Source organism: Leptodactylus fuscus, chromosome 2 (genome assembly GCF_031893055.1).
Source record: "Leptodactylus fuscus isolate aLepFus1 chromosome 2, aLepFus1.hap2, whole genome shotgun sequence".
NCBI lineage: Eukaryota > Metazoa > Chordata > Amphibia > Anura > Leptodactylidae > Leptodactylus > Leptodactylus fuscus.
The window spans coordinates 227705369-227723175 of record NC_134266.1 but is presented as its reverse complement, the minus strand read 5'-3'; the positions used below and the strand labels follow the sequence as shown (position 1 = coordinate 227723175).

At 39.5% G+C, this 17807-nt stretch overlaps 1 protein-coding gene across 3 annotated transcripts in view; it reads left to right on the top strand.

Moving 5' to 3' along the window:
* The window catches only part of ASIC1 (acid sensing ion channel subunit 1), a 209925-nt gene that overhangs the window by 23872 nt on the left and 168246 nt on the right, over window positions 1-17807 (top strand). For all 3 annotated transcript variants that reach the window (XM_075265744.1, XM_075265742.1, XM_075265743.1), the window contains exon 3: window positions 6206-6401. In XM_075265744.1, the coding sequence (XP_075121845.1) occupies window positions 6206-6401 (196 nt within the window). The remainder of the gene's footprint in view (window positions 1-6205; window positions 6402-17807) is intronic.

The window sequence follows — 17807 nt, the reverse complement described above, 5'->3', positions numbered from 1 at the left end:
TTCAAGTTGGTAGGAGAAGAGAAGTGGCACTCCAGTATAGCCACTGTAAGGTGGATGGAACACTCCAGTATAGCCACTGTAAGGTGGATGGAACGCTCCGGTATAGACACTGTAAGGTGGATGGAGCGCTCCGGTATCGCCACTGTAAGGTGGATGGAGCGCTCCGGTATCGCCACTGTAAGGTGGATGGAGCGCTCCGGTATAGCCACTGTAAGGTGGATGGAACGCTCCGGTATAGCCACTGTAAGGTGGATGGAGCGCTCCGGTATAGCCACTGTAAGGTGGATGGAGCGCTCCGGTATAGCCACTGTAAAGTGGATGGAGCGCTCCGGTTTAGCCACTGTAAGGTGGATGGAGCGCTCCGGTATCGCCACTGTAAGGTGGATGGAGCGCTCCGGTATCGCCACTGTCAGGTGGATGGAGCGCTCCGGTATAGCCACTGTAAGGTGGATGGAGCGCTCCGGTATCGCCACTGTAAGGTGGATGGAGCGCTCCGGTATCGCCACTGTAAGGTGGATGGAGCGCTCCGGTATCGCCACTGTAAGGTGGATGGAGCCTTTGCTTCCAGATCCATCCCCTGTATAGGTTGCGGCACCGAAGGATGCCTGGAACAAGCTTATTGGTCTGGAAGTTAGACGTCCACTGATCTGATATTGGGATAGATCATGTGTATCAAATTTTGTCCACAAATCTGAACACCCCTTTAATTCTATGTCTAAACAGTAAAACCATGCCTATATGTAGACCTAAGGTGCAGCTCTATGTTTAGAATCGGGGAATTTTTATGAGTTGCCCCAGTTTAGTCCTGACCTCCAATTACATATAGTTTATTGAGCACATTGACATGTCCAGCAGTTACTTCCAGATTTAGTGCATAAGGCAAGTATCCCTGGCCTTGGACTAATATAAGTGAGAACAGTCTCTGTATTGCACTATATAAATAAGAATTAAATAGGTTTATTTCCATTTTGCCTATCAGATTGGCTGTCAGATCCATCATGTACGGGTATCTGGAGAGCTTTGGATCACTATGGTAACTGCTTGCCAAGTGCATAGATAAATGTGCAGCATATTTAACACAAAATAAGTGTTGCGAACAGCATTTTAGATGCATTTTATTTCCATACGCAGGTAGAAAACTGCCATAGCTGTCCATGACCTTAAGAACAAGTTACATATTAAGTGAATTTTAAGGAGTTCTAATCGGAGTTAATATATGGGAAAGGATAAGCCTGCGAGACTCACCGCAAAATACATGAAACTGCATTAAACAACAAATCTGCTTATAGAGTTCTCCCTATATGTTCACAGAGTATTAGAATAACTTATAATATTACAAGTGAAATTATTACCATACAATATACTGTAGTTTTATATATATATCATTTTTTTTTTTCTTTTTTGCTTAAATTGTTGCTGAATATTTGTTTGTCTTCTATACAGCATTATGCATGTACCTGGCTGATACTCTGACCATGAAATAAGAGTATTTTATTCTTAAATTACTGCATAGACAGGGGCGCTGTTTCCTTGATTTCTATGCAGAGTATTTGCAATTGACAGTGGTAGAAAGTGGTATTGCAAGTTAGAAGAAATGGAGTTTAAATGATAAATGTATATACAGCTATGAGAAATGTATGGTTTTATATATCCAGACACTAAAAAAAGCATCTGACCCATAGGAAGTAATAAAATGAGATAAATACAACCTAAGGCCGGTTCACATCTGCGTTCGGGTTTTCGTTCGGGGAGTCCGCTTGGAGACCCCCTAAAAGGAGACCTATACGTATTAGAAAAACAGTTACCTGGGAAACCCGTGGACCGCATAGACTATGATGGGGTCCGTGAGGTTTCCACTCAGTTTCCGCATAAAACATGCAGTTCACTGGTTTCCTTTAGGTAACCGCTTTTTAATGTGTATAGGTTTCCTTTTGGACTCCCTGATCAGAAACCCGAATGCGGATGTAAACCAGGCCTTAGACAAACAACAACACATTAAAAATGTCAGTTTGCAGCCATGGCAGCAAGGTATTGCTAATTAAATGTCCTCAACTGACTCATCATCAGCAGGTTTTGCTGGTCTGTAGCATTCAGGCATGTACTAAGGAGGAAAGAGATCAGCAATGATTTTAGAGAAGCAATTGTTGCCACTATTAATGTGGGTAAAATTTTATGACCATTTGCTATTAATTTGAACTTGGTTTAGCTCTCATTCAGTTGAAAGGGAGCTGGTCTGCAGTAACCCATTCTGACCATTGCACAGAGATTGCTGCTATCTATCTGTTTCCTGTTCCATTCTCTGTGCATTGGTGCCCCACCCCCACTGATTTTATATTGATAACCTATACCTAAGTTAGGTCACCAGTATTTTTAGCCTGAAAAACCTCTTTAATTCATTACATATAAGCATCTCATTCATACAACATGACAATCTAAGAACAGACAAAGGGATAATATTATACAAAAAACAAGATGTAAAATAAAAACATAATGTGACTTCACATCGAAACAATAATATAAATTAACGTGACCCAAGGTTAGGACACAATAAGAGTCAGTTCACACAGAGGAATTTGCTACGGATTTGGGGGCAGCTTTTGCCCCTAAATCCAGAGCAAATTCCTCCCGAATTCGCCTCCCAATTTTTTCAATGGGAGGCAGAAGTCGCAGCAGAACACGGAAAAAAAGAAGCGTCCTACACGATCTTGCCATGGATTCTGCGGCTCAAGACTCCCTCCTGATTAGGCCCAAACATCGGGGCCTAATCACTAGAGGGATGCCGTGACGGATTGCTGATGCATTGCATTGTAAGTAACCACAGTATAAGTGACCACCACCAAATTCCGGACATGTTTCAAGGAGTACACTTGTCTTTATTAAGAAAGCTTATGTTTCATTTTGTTACATACAAAGAACACGCAGTAACTCATCAAATCTTATAAAGGATTTGCAGCATCTTCATTTTTGACAGTGCAAATCTGGCCATGTATATCTTCCGTGTAGTAGATAAAAGGTGCTCGGGAGATATTCACTATTATCAGGGAACATTCGGCTCCAGTTCATTATTTTGTGCGCCTTAGCAAAGTGTAGATACCACAGAGGAGAATACGGTGAGGAAGGAAAGAGATAGAAATCAACAAATTCGTTGGGCCGGAGGAACCTTCATATATAATTGATGTGAAAAGTGCGCGCCAATTAGATACATTTTACGGCAATCGCTTTACTTTCTAAATGAATATAGAAAAACCTGTTTGATTTTTATCACATCAAATTGTGTTCATATTTCATCTGACTTTGTATTTCCAAAAGGCTCAGTTTAATTAATAGTCTGCTGTATCAATGTGTCCGGGCCTCTCGTGACACCCATCCCCCAACATCTTCTCACACTGACTGTATTGCTTTATATGAGCAATACAGAATATGGGAAAAGGTAGCAGACTATTGGCCTCATTATTATTGAGATTATTATCACCATTAATATGATGGTTATAATCAACCTCCAGATTCAATACAATCTTATATTAGAGAATCTGTATTATGAGCAATTTTATAATCTATAGCAATTACCCATATCACTCCCTATGCGAACCAGAGGGATTCCTGTATGGCAGAAGAGCAGCCGCCGCCGTCCTTGCGCCCTTATCTGTATATAACCACTGTATTCTGTGAATGGAGAGAGGAGAGGAGCTGTCACCAGCCATTGACAGGCATTGTCATTGCAGTTTCCATTCTCCATTGAAAGAATAATTGCAGCTATAAATGGCGCCAAGATTCTGATGCCATCAAAAAAGCGCTGAGGATGAGAATCTTCCCTACAAGAGCCTAAGCTACAGTGATATGGAAGGATGCAAGAGGTGAAGGAACATTTACAGGACGCTCACGTGTCTGATTTCTCAAAAAAATTCATGTGTAAAAATTGGATATTTTGCATCCCCTTGTTTTCAATGGGAGTCCATGCAGTAATTCATATGGTGGTAAGATCGAGAATGAGGATTAATTTTTCAGCATCTTGCTTTGGCCTTTGCTGACTCTGCTTCTGTGTTGTTGTCTTGTTCTGTGTTACACTTATTCAGAGAAGGGACTGTCGCCAAGTTGCCATCTGAGCAGTTCAGGCAAGTAGGCAGGGACAGGTGCTGGGTCGAGTTTAGGACTCACAATTTGTGTCTTCCCTTCTTCAATTGTTCCAGCAGCAACTCTAGGGAATTGCACAACTAGCAAATCCCTTATTGTACCCTAAATGGCAAAATGGTGACAGTTGACATCTTTAGGTCTAATTTACATTCAGGAGCTGAAACTCCATACAGACACTACAATCTATCCATTAGGAGGATTATATCCAGACTAGATAATTACGCTATGAGCTAACAAAATATTCAATGGAGACAAAGATTTATCCACAGATACATTAAATAAAGTTGAAAACACACCTTTTCTTTTGTTGCAAAAACTCTTCCTAAACTTATATGGGCTGGAGCCTTATAATAATTATTAGTATTAGATCAGCTGGGGTTCCAAATCCTATATCCCTGGTATTGCAGCTCAGTCTAAGCTATAGAAGGATTGTGTGACTGTTGAATTTGGCGTTACAAACACAAAGAAGAGACCACAGTAATCATCTTAGTTTTTCAATCAGCTGATCGGTGAGGGTGCTGGGAGCTAGACCTCTTTAATATAATAGTGAATACCTACCCTAAGTAATATAGCCTCAGAAAACCTCTACATCACCAGACCATAGTGGAGGAGACTTACAAAGAATACATTTGTGAAAATTCTAAAGCTAAGTGCCTAGTGAGTTCCACGAAGTATGTTAGGCCACCTTTGATATGTTGGGAAATTTAGTGCAATTTGTGCCCACTTTGTAATTACCAATACTGCAGCCTATTATAAGTCCACTGAGTTGCAATCGTCACTTTAGTAGACTTGGCACAATGTCATCACTTACAGTATGGAATAATAGCCACGAGGAGATGCACTTTATGGGGTCTGTTGGGTTCCTTCATGTTGTCCATCCTTTTACTGAAATAATAAATGGAATGGCGAACTATTTTTTCTGTGTAATGTGATAGAATCTCCAAGGCAGATGTGAACACTGCCTAATCTTTATAACAGATGAACCCATAGTTCAGAAAACATTATATCAGTATATTTCAGTAATATTACAGTTTTGGAGAAAGCAAAGCTACACTGGTTGCAATAGTTTCTAAAGAATCTAGAAAGATATTAACCAGTTTCAGTTATACATAGGCCATTACAGTAATTGTAGCATTAGCAGTGAAAAACGTCAATAATAATTGGACAATCCAAGACATAATGACAAAATATGAGAACATTTTACTGTTTTGTCATGATATATGATCACATCTTCCAAGTTTCCTGTTTGTATAACTTTAAAGAAGCACTCCAGTAAAAAAAAAAATGTCACCTCCGTTTGAAAACAAGCTTGTGTGTGGTATAATGTTATCGAATAACTTACTGATAGTTTTATTGTGAAGTTATGTGCTCTCATCTGGAGCACTAATCTACCGTAATTTCAGCTTCTGTGATGCACACAGTGCTTCCTCTGTGAACAAGGAGGTCACGGTCATAATATAGGTCTATTAAGGACTCAATCGAACACCCATAAACCTGCAATGCCCTCCTGTTTATACAGGAAACACAGTGCATCAGTGGAACAGAGAGAAGGTCAGTGTTCCAAAGGAGAGCACATAACTTCACAATAATAACAATAGAGACAAATATACAAAAATATCGAGTGCATCTTTAAAGAGGACCTTTCAAAACCTCCACCAATTCCAGTTCTTTCCATCTTTTAATACTCCACTGACTCCATCACAGTTGTAATTTTTTCTCTAGCCTCCACCAGTTTTTGAGCCTGATATCATAATTAGACTTTTATTGAGAAGTGGGCAGAGTCAGGCAGGAGCAGGCATGAATCACTCCAGCCTGGCCAAAGACCACCACCTTCATAGTACAGAACCTTTTTAGCATATCAGGCACCAAAATTGGCGCAGCACTAGAGAAAAAAATCCATTGGTTTCAGAATCAGTGGCGTTTGCGACTTTTAAAAAAATGCAAAGAACTGCAGTTGGTGGAGGAGGTGAAAGGTTCTCTGTAAGTATCGCAACATAACATAACTTATGAGATGTACTCAGGATCATAACTTAGATATCGCCATTTATTTATCTGTCTGTTACTTTTCTTGCAGTTACGAGCTTCCAGACTCGCACCTTGCTGATGAAAAAGTCATGGAAATCCTTCAAGACAAAGCCAACTTCCGAAACTTTAAGCCAAAGCCATTTAATATGAAAGAATTCTACGACCGCACTGGACATGACATCCGGGAAATGCTTCTCAGCTGCAAGTTTCGAGGGGAAGAGTGTGGTCCTGATGACTTTGTTCCAGTAAGAGAATATTTCTTTTCATTTATGGGCAAAATGTTACACCCTGAATTCTACTTCTGAAGCCATGTCCTGAGTAGTTGATTCTTGGACCCGGTTCTTTGCTTTTGTCTTGCTCATCGTTTATGACTCCCTTGTGTGTGTCGTTGGTATCTGTGAGTTTCTGGCTATGCATTGTTTATGTACTGGTTGTTATAGATGTGTTGTGCTTGGTATGGGTAGCTCTGTGAACTAATTTAATAGAATTAGAGATTTCACTTCTTAGCATTTCCATACTTGCTGATGTTGCAAGCATTCAATGATTCATTAAGGGCGAGGCCCCAAATTGTGGAAATGCAGCTTATTTTCTCAAAGATTTTGCTGCAGTTTTATTACCCAAAGCCAGGAGTGGATGGAGGCAGAAGGTAGAAGTATAAAGACTTCTTATATATTTGCCATTCCTTTTGTAGCCATTTTGTAGCTTTGGCTCAAAAAAAATGCAGCAAAATCTGCAAAAACAAAACTTTGTTTTTGCAACGTAGGGCCTCAGCCTAAAGGTGTTTTTCAATCGTATGTACTATACCTAAAGCTTATCAGTTGCTTATATCAATAACTAGAACATCCTTAATATAGTTTTTGGCCTAATACTTGTTTGGCCATCAGCAATTCTTTATGACTCACCATACACATAAACATTCAGCAAGGCAAAGCATACATGTTTCCTAAGTAGGAAGAGGACAACTAGCTGCTGCCAGACACTCCTAGTGGCAGCTTATCTACCCTGTGAACAGAAGAATATAGCATGTTATAAATCATCAGCCCAATCTTTTTTCCCCAAATATCTGCCATCTGTGTCCAGATAGCAGATATACAACCAGAAGAGCCTGCCTGTCATTGTATCAGGTACTCTAGTAAGGGGCCACTGTGCTCCAGTAAGTGCCGCTACCTCCTTGTTCTCCTGATTGGTGAAGTTTTCCAGGGGTGTGCGCCCAACCAATCACATTGAATTACACATCTTGGAAAAATCCTTTAACGTTTCACATCAAAGTTAACAGTAAAATTGCCTTCATTCAATGTATAACCCCCTCAGCCATTGGTGTATTGTATACGTAAATGGTAAGTCTCGTTGACAGCAAGTATTAGGCTGTGTTCTAATGTTTGAGGGCCACATGCAGCTAAACGCTTGCCATGTGGGTGACAAATGGCCACGCAATTTTCCCGGGGAGCAGTACTTGCAATGTTACAATACAGACTTGAAGCTTACCTGTAGTTTCACTTGATTTTTCAATACAAGCTTTTATGTGTGAGAACATGAGGACTAATGCTATTTCTGGTCATTATGTGACTTAGATCTAGCAATTTTTGCATTTTGTATCAGTAATTTGCATTTCTTTCTGTGCTGATGGGGGGAATGACTATCTGCTATATACTGCACACAGTAAGTAGAGGTGAATCTGCTCTACAGCTGTCTCTCACTGTGAAACAGCCCTCAGGAAAATGCAGAACATATATAAAGAAGTACCAACTTATGTACTAATATGAATAAAGCAATCTCATTGTAGATAGAAAGCTCCTATTAAGCTCCAGCATCAGTGCTTTACATCAGTAATTTGAAACCCAAAACAGGAGACAGCACAAAAAAGAGGTATAATAGAAAGACATGAACCTTTCCTGTTTTCTACCAAGTCACTGCTGCGTGATGCCATCACAAAATCCTTACCAAAACTCTAGCCAAAACAATGACATGTAAATAGGGTCTAAGGCTGGATTCACAACAGCGCTTGCTGTACTTTTGGGGATTCCATCTATCATTGTGCTTAAAAAATGCAGAGAGAACAGTCCTGCAAGCAGGGTAACTGCTTTTTTAAGCAGATTAGGTGTCCATTCGTGGGGTCCGCTGTACATTATTATATTAATTCCATGTTGCTGTACATTGTATTAATTCCATCATGCCATACATTATTATATTAATTTCATGGCACCGTACATTATTATGTTAATTCCATGGTGCAGTACATTATTATATTAATTCCATGGTGCTTTACATTATATTAATTGCATGGTGCTGTACATTATTATATTAATTCCATGGTCCTGTACATTATTATATTAATGCCATGGCACTGTACATTATTATATTAATTCTATGGTGCTGTACATTATTATAATTCCATTTTGCTGTACATTATTATATTAATTCCATGGCACCATACATTATTATATTAATTCCATGGTTCTGTACATTATTGTATTAATTCCATGGTGCTGTACATTATTATATCAATTCCATGGTGGTTTACATTATATGAATTCCATGGTGCTGTACATTATTGTATTAATTCCATGGTGCTTTACATTATTATATTAATTCCATGGTGCTCTGTACATTATTATATTAATTCCATGGTGCTGTACATTATTATATTAATTCCATGGTGCTGTACATTATTATATTAATGCCATGGTGATGTACGTTATTATATTAAGCCCATGGTGCTGTACATTATTATATTAATTCCATGGTGCTTTACATTATTTTATTAATTTCATGGTGCTGTACATTATTATATTAATTCCAGGGTGCTGTATATTAATATATTAATTCAATAGTGCTGTATATAATTATATTAATCCCATGGTGCTGTACATTATTATATTAATTCCATGGTGATGTACATTATTTTATTAATTTGATGGTGCTGTACATTATTATATTAATTCCATGGTGCTGCACATTATTATATTAATTCCATGGCGCTGTACATTATTATATTAATTCCATGGTGTTGTACATTATTATATTAATTCCATGGTGCTGTACATTATTATATTAATTCCATGGTGATGTACATTATTATATTAATTCCATGGTGCTGTACATTATTATATTAATTAAATAGTGCTGTATATCATTATATTAATCCCATGGTGCTGTATATCATTATATTAATCCCATGGTGCTGTACATTATTATATTAATTCCATGGTGATGTACATTATTATATTAATTCCATGGTGATGTACATTATTATATTAATTCCATGGTGCTGTACATTATTATATTAATTAAATAGTGCTGTATATCATTATATTAATCCCATGGTGCTGTATATCATTATATTAATCCCATGGTGCTGTACATTATTATATTAATTCCATGGTGATGTACATTATTATATTAATTCCATGGTGCTGTACATTATTATATTAATCCAATAGTGCTGTATATCGTTATATTAATTCCATTGTGCCATACATTATTATATTAATTTCTTGTTATGTTATGGTAGAGTTGGAAGGGACCTCAAGGGCCATCGGGTCCAACCCCCTGCGAGTGCAGGTTTTCCTAAATCATCCCAGCTATATGTTTATCCAGATTCCGCTTGAAGATTTCCATTGATGGAGCGCCCACCACCTCCCGTGGCAGCCTATTCCACTCTCTCACTGCCCTCACTGTCAGAAAGTTTTTCCTAATGTCTAATCTGTATCTCTTTCCCTTTAGTTTCATCCCATTGCTTCTTGTACTTCCTTGTGCTAATGAGAATAGGGGAGATCCCTCTGCACTGTGACTACCTTTCAGATATTTGTAGACTGCTATTAAATCTCCCCTCATGGTGCTGTAACCTAATAAAAGAAACACGAGGCATTTTTCTCAGATTTTTTTTTTTTTTTTTTTACAAAGTTTCTTATAGTAGAAAGTCTGGTTAAAGATTTAGATCTGTAAAATTAAAATTGAATTTTTCCACAAAATGAACAATAATAAACAATTAAACAATGTGGAGAAAGAATTAAATAAGGATTTGTCCAGCATGTGCCCCAGGTGGTAGGAGACAGCTGAACTGGCAAGAAGATACTCTTGTATGGTGTATTCGGTTCAGGGCCTGATATCAGTTTACTAATGCCGGTTTATAGTCTACCACAGACTAAATAGTTGTGCTTGTGTAGACACCCCATTGTAGATGAGACACAAGACATTGAATGAAGGGTTACGTCTGTCGCCTCAAAATACGGAAACTTGACTAATACTGTTCTGACAACATTTACAGAGTGGCTATGGAAGTATACACACGTAAAAAGATGACATGAGCACTCATATATATATATATATATAGCTTTGTATGAATCCAATATATACAAGTCAATTCAACGCTTCTTACCGTCATGTACCCCTATCGTAGCTGTAGGCTGGAATTTGTAATGATGTTGTAATGATGTCTCTGCGATTCCCTACATGTAGTGTTATCTCATGATGGTTTTTCCAAGAAGAAGATACTGGGTATGTGCCTTGCAGTGGATTTCATTTCCAGTTTCGCTGGCCATAGGCGTAATGGTTTTTATTAAGAGCGATAAATGATACCGTATTGTGTAGGAATATACCGTCCATGTCATCAGAAGGATATCATTTTGGCACTTCCAGTCCGTGAAAGTCATCTTGTTGAAACAATGTAATACCAAGTGGAAATTGAATCAAGTAAAAATAGTTCGTGTGAAGTTTTTGATAATTTACTTTACGCCTACGGGTTTTTACACCTTGATCCAGGCTAATATAATGAACAAAGTAAATATAAGCAATAGATTATGTTTACTGCTGTGTAGCCATAGTGCTGAGAATTCACAGCGGACTGAACATAGCAAGCGGAATTAGGAGATGCATAAATCCAGATATCAGTCCGAAAGCTCTTTATCTAGATCATGACTTTATTACGGTGGTTTTTCTTATATTGCTGAAATGTTTCTAAGGATACTAAACAAACAGATCAAAATGAATAGTTTTATACGTAGAACCAATGGGGACTTCATTATTGTATATTTATTTATTACAATTAAATTAAAAACATTTAAAAAAAATTCTCATTTTTGTACAAGCCCTTCACGGCCACTCTTACAATTTTCTAAAAAAAATAAATAAAAAAAAAGTGTGTAGAACTTGGCATGAGCAGATGGGGCCACCTACAGTCTGACAAATTTACCATAATTTACGCTAGAAATTGTAGCTGAAATCTGCGCTAGTTCATAGCTATGCGGTTTTTGATGCACGGACTGCCAAAGTATTTCCCAAATTTATTAAGAGGCTTGCAACTTTTCAGAAATTCACAATGCGGTACGCTTTTCATGAAGATTGTCGCACAAAAAACCAATGTGAATAAATTCTCTCCAATGTGAAAGGTGATCAGTATGGAAGGATGCAACAGAGCCGGTCAATCTGACATAGTGGTGCCCAAAAAATGTAGTCTGACTCCATCCAAGGGCTAAGCCACATTCAGACAGGACAGGGACAAGGGGTTGATGAAGTAGTTTGGCTGCTCATGAGCTGCAGACTTACCCCATGCTCATGTCCTGATTGACAGCCTTCTCCCTGTGCAGAGTTCTAGCAGGGTAAGGTTGACCCGCTGCTCAAACTTAAAGGGGTTGTCCCATCACAAGGATCCTATCTATACTGCTTGTTAATGTGGATGTAAGACTTTTCCTAAATACACTGCTTCAGCAAAACTGCTTTGTGTGTCCACTATCTTACTTTATTCAATTTTTTGTGGCCACAGTCCTGACTTAGCTGCTCCTGAGTCAAATTATGTATCTGCTGCTCTCAGGGGGGAGGGAGGAGGGGCTAAGTGCAGGGAGCCAGCCTGTGTATCTAGCTATTCCTGTGTCTACACCATGTGACCTAGGTCCTGCACTCAGATAGGGGAGAGCAGCTGCTTGCATTTCTTCTGTTCTCCCAGTTATCAGGCTAGCTAATTCAGTTGTGTTCATTATGGCAGAGACAGGCAGTCTCTGTATGTAACACAGAATGGATTTGCTGCTGCCTGTACTTCATAGTCCAATGTGGGTGGGCGGAGCTACACATGAATTTGGGGGCGTGGCTAAACTGCAGGTTGCCTGTGAACCCCCGCCCACCAAATGATGCAAGAAACCAGGAAGAAAGAAGTTTTTACAAGAGTGAAGACTGGTGAGTATGTGAAGTGGGAATACCCCTTTAAGGACTCGACAGAAATTGCCTTATATTACATTAAAAAGGACCTGTCACCAGCCCAGTGACCTTTTTATTGTTTATGCAAATTAGGATATAATGGCCAAGTGGACAGTAACACTTCATAACATACAGAACACAGAGACCCCCACCCCCAGAGATAACACCGGGTTACCACCCATTTGTCTAGTCTGCATCCACTGTAACAAGGCTTATATCTTTATAATGGCTGAACGGATTTGGATAAACAAAGCACCAAAATGCTCAGGGTGACATCATGTATCAGATGAGGTATGGCGTTGTATTTTTCAGATCTGGTGGCCCGTCCTCTTTAGGAAGACACCATTCTTAGCCTCTACTGCAGTAAATGGTAATTCTATTGAAAACTACCATGAATGACCCTGCTCTGGAATTAGGGAGTCTGTGACTACTTTGTATTGCCTTCATATAAGGCAGCATGAACCTGCTGACAGTTTCCCTTTAGAGGAAATGATTGATCCTAATATATTCATAGGATTTATTTGACATTCGTGATGGATAATACACCTGAAGGCAGACTGTACATACAGGTAGTGGGTACTCGGCCGAGTGTAAAGCATGTTCAATATCATTTACATAATTATAATTAATCACTTTATGGGTCACTCGGTTTATTTATAAATATTGAATGGACTGTTCATAAATGTCCGATCATTTATCATGGCTGATGTTCAACAACTTGAGGACAATCGAATGGGCTTGTACATTGTAGTACATTTTGTTATAGTAAATCACTTTTGCTATATGTATTGATAATGTAGTACTATGTGCATAGTATATGCAGGGGGCAGGCAAGACAGGAAGTCTGTGTGGTGCAGCTTCAGCCAATCACTGCAGAGCAGGAAGTGATGTCATGTCAAGTGATGCACAGCCCAGTTACAGGTAGTCATTTTCTTTTATGCTAAGTACTTATAATGCTAGCTGTGTTTATGTCATGTATGCGCCAAATTTTTTCTTTACTGGATTCCACTTCAAGAGATCGCCTAGTTCATATTGTTACCCCTGTATTTAAAGGGATTGTCTATAATAAGAAAAAGGCATCTGCTTTTACAGAAACAGCACTACTCTAGTCCAATACTGTGTATAGTTGTCACAGTCGCTCCAATGCTAACAATCAGCATGTGGTCTATAGACAATGGTTTCTGTAGTTCACCTCATCACCAGGGCTTTAAAATAGTCATTCAATTGCAGCAATTGTATGATTTTTTTTTTTGCCAATATTCCAGATTTTTCATGTTTTATCAGCTTGGTGCGTCCATATCTTAACATCATCCAGTCTGTCTGTGATTACATGAAGAGACAGAAGGATCTGAGCAAGTCTACAGCTTAGTTATCCAAGATGTCTGTGTTTTAATTTTCCTTTTCTATGAACTTTTTAAAAGAAAGAAATGAATTTCCTTTGCGATGACCTATACAAGAGGTTTCTGCATCTCAGACAGATTTATTTTCATCATGTCTCCACTTCTAAATACATGGCACTGAACACATACCTCCTTCGTTCAGTAATTCACCTTTAATTTGATAGGGTGCTATCAGATTAGCAGCCGTGCCCTCTGTAATTAATAAGATGCAGAAAACTCAACTAGCTATGATAATCAGATGTCAAACATGGGAAGGTAACGGCTGGCATGGGACGCTCACACCACATTGGACGTGGACTAAGATTCTTTCATCCAAATCCCTAAACCAGTACCTGATGTATGTGTGCATAAGGGGTTGATTAATGAACGCTCGGAGAAGTATCATCAAATTGGAGAACTGCTAGGCAGGAAAATTGTTTTGATACATATGCCCCCGTGGCACATTTCCTATTACCAGGCAGAGGTATTACTCCAAACTGCAAATGAAATTAATCATACCTTCCACCTCATAGCACTCATTACTGGAGCATGTAAGATTAGAGCTGGTCTACTAATAACCACCGAGACTCAGGTGATGGGATTTTGTCTAGTACCTAGCTCGCACGGGTGAGAAACTTGCCACTGTTTTTCGGTAATATTTTATTTAGTAACAAGTTGTGTTACAAAGTTGGAGAACTTAGACTCTGGGGAGACATCAAAAAGTACTTGTCTCTAAAAAGATGGACTCTTAAGCTGACTTGGCGAAATAATTCAATAAGGCTTCTAAAGAACACCAGGGAACCCCATAGATTATAGAGAAAGAGACTAAAGTATGAAGTATAATGAGCACTGAAGCTGCACAGTATGCGCACACATAGGCGGAGTGGAGGTACTTTATCTGCAGTGAAATGAGGGAAGACCAGGATACTAAAATGAAATCCCCATCTCCATACGTATCACTGCGGAGGAACCATAAAACACATCAAACTGTAGTGTTAGTCACTATATGTAAACTAATCACATGATATTATGTAATTCTGACAAAAGGGCCTTTCATATGGGCTGACAAATAAACTTTGTCATAAAATCTCTCGCCCAATGACTGGCTCGTGTAAATAGGAAAGAGCTCAACCAAAAAAAGAGCAAATGATGTGAGCTGAAAAATTACCGTTTACAGCAATCTACCAGGACATGTGCTGCCAACAAGGGCTAAAACAAGGACAAATGACTGTATTGATGATTATTCACCCCATGCACCATCATAGTGCAGTGTAATGGACTGTAGGCCAGTGCCGATCTACTTGTTTTGGCCCATTTATGGATCCAAAGTTGGTTGTGTATTTATCACTAATATCCTGTTGCATTTCTGTACACAAGTCAAACTGGTCAACTAAAGTTCCATAGGTTTCTCCAGTATACCCAAGCTTTGATATTTAAATGGGCCCCTATTGCTGTTCCCCAACAGTCCAACAAAAGACAACCCCATTTGAAGCTTTAGAGCCAGTCACTTACTATTTGGGTCTATAGTCCTCTTAGCTCGATAATCAGTATTGGAATACAATATCAGTCCTATAGCTTTTGAATGGAGATGGTGCACATGAATGACACGTACTCTATTACAATGGGACCTGTTCTTGTGAGTTGCTGGTGTCCTAGAAGTAAGACCACTGGCTGGAATGTCAAAGTGACCCCCGAAAATAAACTAATCATAGACGGTCCACTGCTAGGACTCCAAACCATCTAGTGTTCAGTTTTCCTGCAGTGCCTCTACAGGGGAAATGCGGCATTACACACTTCTCATTCAAATCCATGGACTGCCTGAGTATGCTGTGTTCTACAAAGCAACAGATTGCCCGTTACAACCTCTCTGCTATGGCTAATAGATGAGGGAACCAACCACTTTATTGAATTAGTCCTAGAAGATTGAGTAACACTGTTGGAAGCACAGATCAGTTGCAGTCTACAGACAGTGAATCAATAATGCACATGCATCAGTAAGAGATTTATAAATGATAGAACAAAGGTCATGAAAATGCTGGACTGCCCTATTAGACACAGTAGAAATAGTGGGCGACGACACCTGCACTCCAGACACCATACCGCCAGAGGTATATAGACTATTCAGAGAAGGAGACCTACGATATTTAACCTCTAAGGCTGGGGTGACACTAGCATTTGGTTTCTGTCCTTTGGATCTGCATGGGGACCTGACGGATAGAAACCTTGCCCACCTAAAATAGAGGTTTCCCTTGGAAACCTGCAGACCCCAAAGACTACTCCGCCCATTTTCTCCCTGGTGTTTTAAGCAGAATCTCAGGTCGATTCGCCCTAAGGCTAGTGTGAACCTAATATAAAATAATTGTATGTCCTTACAGGATGGAAATACTGCAGATTTTTATTCTGCATTTGTAGACCGAAAATTGGCATCACAATACACCAGCAACAAAGTGCATGAGATCTGAACAAATTTTCTGCACAGAACTAGATTTAATCCAAAGCATGTTGGTTTATGTTGCAGAATTTCCCCATTTAGTTAAAAGGAGATGTCAAAAACAGTAACAGATCCCAAATGGGGCTTTGCTGCAGATTACCCAAAGATTTGTCGCCAAATCTTCAAGTCCAGATACGTCTAAGGCTGGGGCCCCAAGTTGCAAACAAGCAGCGTTTTGGCCACGGCAAAAAACGCTGCGTTTTACATTATCTGCAAAGTAGATGGGATTTGGGCTAATCCTATCTACACATTCCAGGGAAAAGCTGCGAGTTCAAAAATACTTACATTTTTGTAATTCGCAGCACGTCAATTATATCTACGCATGGGGATAATAGGAGCAAAAAATCTGCAGAAACTATACAGACTTTCTTTACAGTAAAGTCCACCATGGTCCTTTCCATCGCGTTTTTTGCTGCTGCTCAATGTGTGGGGGCCTTAGTGCTGTCCCTAAAAAGGGCCCATTATAGTGAAAGGGGCCGCTCACAGTTACGTTTTTCTTTTTCATGATCTGAGAGACATTAAAAAATTTTTTAAAAATCATGGTGTGCGCTGTTCTTCTCTTTCTCTACTCATTGCAGCCATAGAAGACAGCAAAGAAAGGATGTACAATGTTGTTTTTGCTACAAGCCCTCAAAATGGATCATTCACATGAGAGCTGCCTAAAGACCCCTCCACGCTAAGGATTTTTCTGTCCAAGTGCTGTCTGTGAAAAAATGGAACAGCACACAGACCCATTATAGGGAATGGAGTCATCCACATATCCGTGGTTTTTTTTTCATGGACCAAGAGACACTGATAATAAATTGCGGCATGTACGACGTACTCTTCTCGGTCCTGCACAAACGACCGTAGTCATTTGTGCAGTCATTTCTGTAGTCTGAGAAAAAGTGCTGTGTTTTATTCCTATTTTCACAAGTTCATTGTTATGTGATGCTGAAAAGCTTCCTTTTTTGTGAACACAACCCCCCCCCCAAAAAAACGGATGATACAAGGATCAGACAGAGATGGTGCACGGATAAAACACGGAAACACATTAGCATGTATGGGTTTTTTATAGCCTGAAAAATGGATTATTTGTGTGAAAGCCTAAAATGAAGAATAATTGGTATATTGGCAATGTGTATCTGATCTGTACAATCTAGTTCTATCAATGGTCTCTACCAATGGTCTCTACTAGAGATGAGCGAGTAGTATTCGATCGAGTAGGTATTCGATCGAACACTACGGTATTCTAAATACTCGTACTCGATCGAGTACCACTTGCTATTCGAACGGAAAAGTTCGATGCAGAACCAGCATTGATTGGCCGAATGCTATACAGTCGGCCAATCAACGCTGGTTCTTCTCCTACCTTTAGAAGTCTTCTCCTTGCAGCGTCCCCGCGGCATCTTCCGGTTCTGAATTCACTCTGCCAGGCATCGGGCCTGAGCAGAGCCGACTGTCCACTTGTAGTGCGGACATGCGCAGTCGGCTCTGACCAGGCCCAATGCCTGGCAGAGTGAATTCAGAACCGGAAGATGCCGCGGGGACGCTGCAAGGAGAAGACTTCTCGGAGGATCCAGCCCGACCCTCACTCATGGACTTGGTAAGTA